Source organism: Choloepus didactylus, chromosome 3 (assembly GCF_015220235.1).
Source record: "Choloepus didactylus isolate mChoDid1 chromosome 3, mChoDid1.pri, whole genome shotgun sequence".
Lineage (NCBI taxonomy): Eukaryota > Metazoa > Chordata > Mammalia > Pilosa > Megalonychidae > Choloepus > Choloepus didactylus.
The window spans coordinates 92,483,096-92,493,690 of NC_051309.1; the positions used below are offsets into that span (position 1 = coordinate 92,483,096).

At 38.2% G+C, this 10,595-nt stretch overlaps 1 protein-coding gene across 13 annotated transcripts in view; it reads left to right on the plus strand.

Moving 5' to 3' along the window:
- ARHGAP24 (Rho GTPase activating protein 24) overlaps positions 1-8,268 on the plus strand; it is a 551,069-nt gene extending 542,801 nt beyond the window's left edge. For all 13 annotated transcript variants that reach the window (XM_037830166.1, XM_037830168.1, XM_037830167.1 and 10 more), the window contains 2 exons: positions 1,461-2,532; positions 7,650-8,268. In XM_037830166.1, coding sequence (XP_037686094.1) covers positions 1,461-2,532; positions 7,650-7,893 — 1,316 coding nt within the window. In that variant the 3' untranslated portion in view covers positions 7,894-8,268. The remainder of the gene's footprint in view (positions 1-1,460; positions 2,533-7,649) is intronic.
- The last annotated feature ends 2,327 nt before the right edge of the window (positions 8,269-10,595 follow it).

Below are 10,595 nucleotides of genomic sequence, written 5' to 3' on the forward strand. Positions count from 1 at the left end.
TCTGCTTGGTTAGCTTAGGAGTCAGCTTAAAATTGTACAGAGATTTCCTTAAATTGCTGGAACTAATAAGTCTCTCAGTCTTTACGAAGGACCTCTGTGGGCCTGTTGGGATAAACCTTCAACACACAGTCAGGCAGTTTACAACTCTGCCTTATCCTTCAATTTCTGCTTGCAGAGAGCCTCAAAGTCAACTGAAGGTGGGAACTTAGGACCTTCTCAGGTCTTTCCTGAGCATATGCACAGTCCTGGACATGTGCACAGACCTAAGCATGCATGTAGTCTTCTAGATGCCCAGGACTATGTTGAAGACTTTCAAAATCAACTATGAGCATCTCATTCCTCAGAAGCTTTTTGATTGACCTATTAGCCCCAACTGTTTTCTACTGCCTTAGGCAAACATAACACTAAACAAAAATGCTACTGAGATCAAGTAAAGACAAGCCTCGTGAGCGAGGGTCCTCCAGGAAGCCAACAGATGGGTCAAATAATGAGAATTCTCTGGGAATGGAGCTTTGAAGGAGTTCCAAGCCTATTCTGCCCTCTCTAGTAGATTCCAGACTGTTCATTTCCACTGTGATTGTAGGCTATTGTGTTATAGTCAATGCTATTGTGTGGCTAGTGACAGGAGTATGGGAAGTTAATACTCAAGTTATAATGCCACAGAGCTTTCTATTCTTACTGAAATACAGCCATTTCTTGAATAAACACTCTGGATTGCTGCAAGCCCTTGGTTAATTTCCAAAGTTCCAAAAAAGTTGAGTCTGAAATTTTTTGCCAGTGTTTTTATCACTTTTATGGAGGAAAGGATTTTTGATGGGCCTAAGTCAACAATTCCCACTGACATCACTTAAAATGCCATGAAGCTTTTGAATGGTGAGCAAAAGCCATATAGAATCTTGAACCTCATTATCTTGCCACATGAGAAAGGCAGACCACATACCCATTAGAGATTGTACAAGGTTCTATCTAGAGATTCTTACTGAAGAATCATGATGGTTTGAAGCAAATGTCAGATGCAGAGATTACAGTAACCACTTCCTGAAAATTATTTCCCATAATTAAATGTCAAACTTGCAAGCAATATAGTATAATGGTAAACAGCCTGGTCTTTAGTACTAAATGACTGGGTTCAGTCTCTGTGTCTCCTCCTCAATTGCTTGGTAATCTTGGTCAAATTCCTTAACCTTTACAATATAGTGATAACAGTAGTACCTATTCATGGAGTTGTTTGAAAATCCAAATAAACTAACCAAATTAAAGCATTTGGTACAATACCTGACACAGTAAGTGCCCAAGAAGTTTTAGTTTCTATAACTGTTATCATTAAGAATATCTTTCAGCACTGTTAATATTAATGCTACATGTTCACCTATATGTGGTCTTTGAGAGTCACATTTAAAATAGAAAATGAATAAAACCTGTCTCACTCATACTTCTTTGTTTCCTATGTGATCTTTCAGGCACAGTGGTGGTCCAGCAGTTGATGTCAGTGATGATCAGCAAACATGATTGCCTCTTCCCCAAAGATGCAGAACTGCAAGGCAAGCCCCAAAATGGAATGAGCAACAACAATGAAATTCAGAAGAAAGCCACCATGGGTCAGTTGCAGAACAAGGAGAATAATAATACCAAGGAAAGCCCTGGCAGACAGTGCTCTTGGGACAAGTCTGAATCTCCCCAGAGAAGCAGCATGGACAACGGATCCCCCACAGCTCCATCGGGCAGCAAAACCAACAGCCCTCGGAACAGTGTTCACAAGCTGGATGTCTCCAGGAGCCCCCCTCTCATGGTCAAAAAGAACCCAGCCTTCAACAAGGGCAGTGGGATAGTCACCAATGGGTCCTTCAGCAGCAGTAATGCAGAGGGTCTTGAGAAAATGCAGACCACCCCCAATGGGAGCTTACAGGCCAGAAGGACCTCTTCTCTGAAGGGGTCTGGTACCAAGATGGGCACTCACAGCGTGCAGAACGGAACAGTGCGCTTGGGCGTTCTGAACACCGACGCGCCCGGGAACCCCGTGAACGGTCGCAGCATGAGCTGGCTGCCCAATGGCTACGTGACCCTGAGGGATAACAAGCAGAAAGAGCAAGCGGGAGAGTCAGGCCAGCACAACAGGCTCTCCACCTACGACAACGTCCATCAACAGTTCTCCGTGATGAACCTTGATGACAAGCAGAGTGTCGACAGCGCCACCTGGTCCACTTCCTCCTGTGAAATCTCCCTCCCTGAGAACTCCAACTCCTGTCGCTCCTCCACCACCACCTGCCCAGAGCAAGACTTTTATGGTGGGAACTTTGAGGACCCTGTTCTGGATGGGCCCCCTCAGGACGACCTTTCCCACCCTGGGGACTATGAAAGCAAAAGTGACAGGCGGAGCGTGGGAGGGCGCAGTAGTCGCGCCACGAGCAGCAGCGACAACAGCGAGACGTTTGTTGGGAACGCCGGCAACCACAGTGCCCTGCACAGTTTAGTGTCAAGCCTGAAACAGGAAATGACCAAACAGAAGATAGAGTATGAGTCCAGGATAAAGAGGTGAGGAAAATCTGGAACTTGTAACTCCCAGAGAGGCTGCAGTAGCCTCTTACTGGGAGACAGGATCACACAGAGGGTTAAATGTGCTGGCCCCAGAGTTAAGAGGACCGGAGTTCAAGTCCCAGTTTCACCTTCTGTGAATCATGGTTTCCTGTTGTGAAAACTTAAGATACCGGTAATATCTACCCCCAAAACATGTAAGAATTCAGTGAGCACAGTGAGCACAGAAAAGCTGCTCAATAATGTTATATTTTATTTTTATTAAATAAACTGATTTGTGTGAGAGGGCTGGAAGGGGAGGAGCTGTGAGGAGATGAATGGAGAAGGAGGAGCCTGTTAATTATCACAGAGAGGAAGAGGATGACATTAGGGTAAAGTTGTAAAAGTAAACAATCCTTACTTCTTTATTCTTTCCCTCATCAAATGCTGAGAGAGTGCCAGCTAACTGCCTCTGTTTCCAGTCATGAGGATTCAGCCATGTATAAAGCAGACAAAAGTCCTACCCTCACAGAATGTGCTTACATTCTACTGGGGTAGACAGATAAAAAGTAAAATAGATCATTGTGCTACACAGAAAGCTAAAGTAAGAAGTGTTGTTGAGGTGTACTTTTAATTAGATGTATTAACAGGAAGTAGAGGAAGCCATGAGATAGGATAGATGCAGGAGAGCAGTTGGAGATGAACTCAGAGGGGTAACAGGGGCCAGGTGACATGGGGCCTTGTGGGTCATTTTAAGTCTTCGGCTTTTACTCTGTGAGGGGAATGCATGGAGGTTGTTGAGAAGAGGGATGACGTGACATGTATTCACATGGGCACGGGAGACTACAGCCTAAACAGGGAGAAAAAATATGATTTATAAGGAAGCAATTAAGTTAAAACCAAATTTATATCAATTTACGTCTTCCCATAGGATGCCCAAGGTAGATCAGTGCTTAGCAACTTCCTCAGGGAAGTAACCTGGGCAAGATAAGGGGCATTGAAGGACTGTCCTATCATCACAGTGTTCCTGGGAGACAGATGCTCCATCTGATCAAGAGGCAGGAGTGCAGGGAATGAAGCCCAGGACTCAAAAATATGACCTGGTGCTAGAGACCTAAGAATCACCACATGCAGCATTTTTACCATGGTCTTAGAAGTTACAGAACTGATTGATTCTGTGTTATGTGTTCAGTGACATGAACGGAAAGCACACTGACTTGTCAAGTTGGGAGAAGTGGCCTGAGGCACAGTGTGGCACTAAGCAGCCTTTCTGGTGGTCTGGGCTCCAGTTTGCACTCTGTGATCTGTTGTACATCTTCCTGAGCGTTGTTCTGGAATCCTTGAGGGTCACAGATATTAGTCTTTGTCCTGCTTCGACTGCTTTCAAGGCTGTAAGCTACACCTGGCTTCTTTTTATATATATAAAGCCAACCTTAGTTTATCTTAATATGTTTCCCATCTATTTATCAATTATCAGGCCAAAAGACATATATTTTCAGAAGCTAGGGTAAAATAAATATAAACAAAAATGCTACTTATAAGTCATATTGAAAAATCACTTCTCTGTACTTTTTTGTAAGCTTTGCCAAATGGAAACTTGGTTTGAATGTTTCTATATAATTCTGACTGACAGGAGGTTTAAGTAAGAAAAATAATGTCATCGTCTTACAGGATTACTTTGCTTTTTGAATGTACTTTTAGAACCACTAGCTACTGGAATTTTGAATTCCTGCCAATGCATGTTGATAAATTAGCAGTTAGCCCTGGGATGCTTATCTTTCAGGAGAAGGGATAAGGCTATAAACTTGTATTAGAAGTAAAAAATAGGTTATCATTCTGAGTGGCTGCCAATCTACGCATTCATTTCTGAGAACATTGGTGATGCATGTATGTTCTGAAACATGTGGTGCGTTTCGGAGATTTTGATACAATAATAGAACTTTCCAACAGAGTGCTATCTCATTGGGCCTTCTTTCTGAAGCATTCTTACCCGCATCAATAGGCAAAGAAAGAGGTCTGTAATAAGTTAGAGTAGGGGGTTGCTGTATGCTCAAGCCATGGAAATACAAAAATATGAATGTAATTTTCACTCAGTCTTATTTAAAGTAATATATATCTCTTTAAATGCCTTTTAACCCTACCCCACAAGTATTGATGTTAAATCAATAGATATAATATTTTACTTTCTACTTTAAATTATTGATCATTGAGAGATATGTTTTTGAGTTTTAAACATATGAGTTTGGTCCCCTTTTTTTCCCTTGAATTCATTTATCACTTTATTGTATTGTGGATTGTATGATATCAATTCTTTGATCTGGTAAAAACCATGTATTCTTTTATTATTGGATTGGGAGCCTATGTATGATCAATAGATTAAGTTTGTTGATGAAGTTGTTCAAATCTTCTACATCTCTATTAATTTTTATTGGATAGGTCTACAATTTCTGAAAAAAATGTATCTTAAAATCTATTATTATTGTGGATTCATCAATTTCTCCTTGTAATTCTGTTAGATTTTATATTGAATAATTTGAGGCAATATTACTAGGTAAAGAAAAGTTCAAAATTATTTGCTCTCATTGTTATATCCCTGATGAATCAATCCTTTTATAATTACCTAATAGTCATCTTCAGTCATAATAATGATTTTTGCCTGAAAGTCTGTTTTTTCCTGATATTAGCATCGCTCTAACATCTTTCTTTGGATTGGTAATGCTCTGAAATATCTTTTTCTTTCTTTAACTTTCAAACTTTGTTTCATTATTTGATCTGAAGACTTCTATGTTTTGAAATTCCAGAAAATTTTTATCCAGCACCTTTGGGTCTATTCCTTCTCCCTCATTCTTTAAACTTTGTTTTTGTTTGTTTGTTTTGTTGTTGTTGTTTTTCCATAATTTTTATTGTAGAATATAACGTATATACACAGAAGTGATAACTCTCCAAGTTTAACAAGCAGTTACAGAGCAAATTTCAAAGAATATCGTAGATCACAGTTCCACAGTTTCAGTCACTTCCCCATTTGAAATATAACATATATACAAAAAGGTAATATCTTTCAAAGTATAATTTAACAAGTAGTTATTTGGGAAATTTCCAAAGTTTTTATGAGTTACAGTACCATAGTTTCAGTTATTTCCTTATTGTGAAATATAACACGTACAAAAAGGTGATAGCTGTCAAATTACAATTTAACAAGTAGCTATAAAACAAATTTCAAAGAATGCTATGGGTTACAGTTCCACCATTTCATTTCTTTCCTTCTAACTATTCTAATAGCTATTCTAAGAAAAAGAAAATTATATAAAGATTCAGTATTCATAATCCATTGTTAAATTCCGGCTTGTCTGATGCTACCCCTTCCTCTAGTTTAATCATTTTCCTGATCAGAACAACAACAACAACAACAAACAATAGAGAGAATAAATAAAACCAAAAGTTGGTTCTTTGAGAAGATCAACAAGATTGAACTTTGTTTTTCTATAACCCTTATTAAGATATGTTGGATCTTCTTATTCTATTCTCCATCTCTATTAACTCCTCTTTCATATATATATATATATATATATATATATATATATATATATAGTGAGGCATTCTGGGTAACTTTTCTCAGACCTTTTTCCAGTTGATTAATTCATTCTTCCGCTGATTCTGTTCTGTAACATCCCCAAACTCATGAGTAGAATTTTTCTAATCCATCTTTCATAAAGACAAGTGATGTTCCAAGCTCTCAGTTGAATGACTTTCAGTGTTCTGCCTCCTTTATACCAGAAGCCTTGTCTCCTATCCCCATGTGGATAATAAAGGCTGCAGCTATCAAAGATCAATACCCTTGTGTGCTTCCACTTACTATTCTAAATTTGAATTTTTTCCTTGGTTCTGAGACCTGGAGATATTCTTTTATTTCTTATAAACTAGGATCCAAATTTAAAAAAAACACATTTCTTATGCATATTTTCCATCATTTTGATGCTTATACATTGGGAAAGATCACTTGTGTATTCATCTCAGTCCATTAGATTCTTGGAAGTTTTAGGCATGTGCCTAATGCATATAAATATATTAAATATATTGTTTTGTAAAGGTTATGTTTCTTAGTATTTAAGTTGCAGTTTTCTCCAACATTGTTTTAGTTATTAAATAAATAGCTTTAGAAAGCAAAGAGAATATATTACAGAATAATTCTGGGTGGCAGCCAGCAGAGTACCAGGTTGTTACATAGAATGAGGCCATGTGTCTAAAACAGTCTTTTAAGTTGTGTAGGATCACGTAATGTGAAGTATTACTTTTTAAAATCCTAACTACTTGCAAAGGGAGGGTAAATTCATTTGTTAATGTTTTTCTTATTATCTAGATAAGATATCAACATGGGGATCATTTTTCAAACTGAAAAAATAATTGTGATTCTAATTTTAAAATTGCTATTCAAATAATCAGATTTCTGAGAGCTACACATGCATTAGTCTTTCAAATTTCAGTGGTATGGTAAATTTGAAGAGTATTAATTTGATTGCTATTTTGCTACTTAACACATATAATCTCTACTGCTCTTGTCAATGTAACTACTTTTTACTTACTTGCAATGTAAGTAAACTACTTTTAATACCACTTTTATAAGATGGGACTCAATATGTTCCAGAAACAACCAATCTTAGCATTGACATTTTTGCTAGCAGTATTTTTTCCTTTAGTAGTAAGAAAATGTGATTGCCCTCTTTTTCTTTTTCCAACATTATCAGACTTTCCTCTTTTACTTAGTAAAGCCAAACTTTTAACCTCTCCAGGAACTTGCTGGATTGAGCTGCCCCTTACTTCTGTCACTTCTGCATGATATGGATCTCTGGCTACTCTGTGCTGACTTCCATTTGTTCACTATCAAATGACAACTAAGTGTTTCCAAGAGAGGTCTTGAGGACTTGTTGCTAAAATGATAGTAAATCGTCATAACAAATATTTTTCAATTATAACAAAATAATGTATTCTAAATAATTGGATCTTGCTTCACTGAGTAGAAGGGGCTCATTCAAACTTCCTAAGCATTGTAGAGACAGAGTTGAGAAAAATATTTGCATCCTTCTCACATTTCAAGTGAATAAAATCACTTTATTTCTCATTCCCTCCTCTACCTTTTGTAGCTTAGAGCAGCGAAACTTGACTTTGGAAACAGAAATGATGAGCCTACACGATGAACTGGATCAAGAAAGGAAAAAGTTCACAATGATAGAAATCAAAATGCGGAATGCTGAGCGAGCAAAAGAAGATGCAGAGAAAAGAAATGACATGCTACAGAAGGAAATGGAGCAGTTTTTTTCCACATTTGGAGAGCTGACAGTGGAACCCAGGAGAACCGAAAGAGGAAACACGATATGGATCCAGTGAGCGTGCTTTCTCCCACTGTCTTGTTTGCCTCTGGCAAGGACTCTGGGAATTCTGGGGAGGATATTATATGGGAGCAGGTGGCTGGTCACCTGATTGTACAGTGCTCTAACCGGTGAGGGAATATAATTTACAGACATTAACCATCCATATCTGTGATGTGTACCAAAGTTATATCATGCCCCATAATGCTACTGTTAAGTGTTACAACTGGATATGTGTATATAGAGTAGTTTTTAAAAAGTAAACTAAAAATGAGAAGTGTATCTCAAGAATTATTTTATGGCAAGTCTTGTATTTAAACTGTTAAATCAATATGTTGTTGCAGTTTAGCTTGCTTTCAAGCTTCACCCCTTGCACTTAACATAAGCTATTTTGGCATTGTGTTATCATCAGCTTATTTTATAGATCAATATTTTTATTTCCCTTTTGCTGAGGAAATGAAGATGAGCAGAAATATATAAAATATATAAAAATATATAAATATATATGAGTATTAAAATTAAAAAAAACTTTGTGGCTGTGCTTTTTGTGCCAACAGACCTTACTCATGATCAAACAGAGAAGTGTAAATAGTTTTATAATATATGGTAGAATCACCAGAAAACTTTGAGCTGCTCTTTAAAAGTTATCCCTTGTCACTGCTCTGTTTTTCTTTGTGAGATGATTTGCAAAAAAGTCCCCTTTTCAACCCTGTCTGCTTGCTGGTTCCACAGCTGCTCATCTTAGAGGGAAAGAAATGATAAACAAAAACATTTAACCAGTCTGTCCTTCTAGCCCGGATCTCTGTAACTGCTGGGTGGTTATTAGAGGAATTCTCCCTGCAGCATGGAAGGTGGGACACCATGCTCACCAAACCACACCACGTGAGCGCCTGTGCTCCTCCCTCACCCCTCCCCCAACAGCGGCACTCTGGAATGCTGGAAGTGCGTCCCTCTCAATTAAACCTCTAGAGTATGTGTCAGTTAAGTGACATTTTTTCTCTCATCAGATCAGCTGTTTTGTTATCATCTGGGATTCGTCTCTGCACTACAGCTAGGAAAAGCAGTTTGCAGCAAAAGGGAGATGATGGGGAGAAGAGAATCAGGAAAAGAAGGGGGCAAGTTTGGAAGAAACAAACTAACTTTAATTTGCTTCTAATTTTGACAATCTTGTTTCTTTCTTGTTGAAAACATTTATTCACAATGATTTTAAAATACGAGTACTTAAAGGTTCAATTTTGACAGAATTTAGGAACATCAGTAATGATAACTTTCTAGAAAAGCCCAGGGCTCTTTAGAGCTACAGAGTTCTGGGAGAACAATTCTTCACAATTCAATAAGACAATGATTTTGAGAAGCCAGACAAATAACTCTTTTTCACACTAGAATGAAAAGTTACAAAAGGCATAATCAGAAATAAAGATTACTTGAGTTTATGGTATTTGTGTTGTTTGAAGATTGTATGTGTGTATGTATTTATTTATTCTAAAGGGGGAAATTGGGATTTATAGCATTCATTCTTGACATTGTCCTGTGTTTGTTTATATTCTCCTACTGAGCAAGCTTATGTGGTTCTGCAGTATTGACTAGTATTTCTATAGCAATGACTTCTTTATCTTTGCTTCCTTTTCTCTCTTTCTAATTTCTTAACTTGATATTGCCATCTGGATGTCCTATAGGAAATTCAAATTCAGATGCACAAAACTGATCTATGTCTCTTCATCTTTTCTAGCCCTTTAACAGTTACTGCAAACCTCAGACTCATTCAGGGATCTTGGGTTCAATAGTAAAAGCCACCAGTTGTGCAGTCAGACTGCATTCAAATTTTCTACCATTTCCAACTGTTACTGAACCTTTTGTGCCTTTTTTCATCTGTCCAGTGGGCACAATGAGAATAACAAAAATGCCATGCTCATTGACCTTTATGTGGTTCCAATGAGATAGTATATGTTAAGGCTGAGGACAGCATCCAGAATACAGAAGGGACTCCAAAAATGTTAATTTTTATTCTTCCCTACTCTACCTTCTTTATTCTTAAATTCAGTCAACAAATTCTGTCTATTCCACCCATCCTTATCTTTTAAATCTGCCATGCCACTCTCTTTGATCATTTTCTCCTGATCCTATCCACCCACTTTTATTCCAGTATCTCTCCTCTACTTTCATCTCTTATAGGCTGCCTCTTCTAAATCACCCATCTGACCATATTCTTGCTTTGCTAATAACATTGATGACTCTCACTTGCCCACAGAATAAAGCCCTTCACGTAATACAAGGGTCTGACCTCCAGTTTCATTCTTGTTCCCTATTACTTCCCCCATACAACCTGCCATGCCATTTCATGCCTCTGAAACTTTCCATCAGCTCTTGTGTCTGTCTTGCCTGCCTTCCTTTTATCTGGCACACTCCAACCATCCTTTAAGAGGCAAATCAAGTGTCAGCTCCCCCTTGAAGCTTCCAAGCAGAGTTAGTTACCTGTTGTGCTCCCAAATTGCATATGACTCTTTTAGCCTTTCTCCCATCTGATTATTTTCTTCCCCAAATAAGATGCCTTTTAGGGGGCAGCATGGGGGGGATGGAAATGGCAGGCAATTGAGGGGGAGACAAACTTAGATTTGGATCCCCACATGCCTTATGCAAAAGATGTGGGAATGACAAGTCACATAACTTCTCTGAGCCTCTGTTTTCTTGTCTGTAAAGTGGAAATAAAATGCCTGCAGAGTA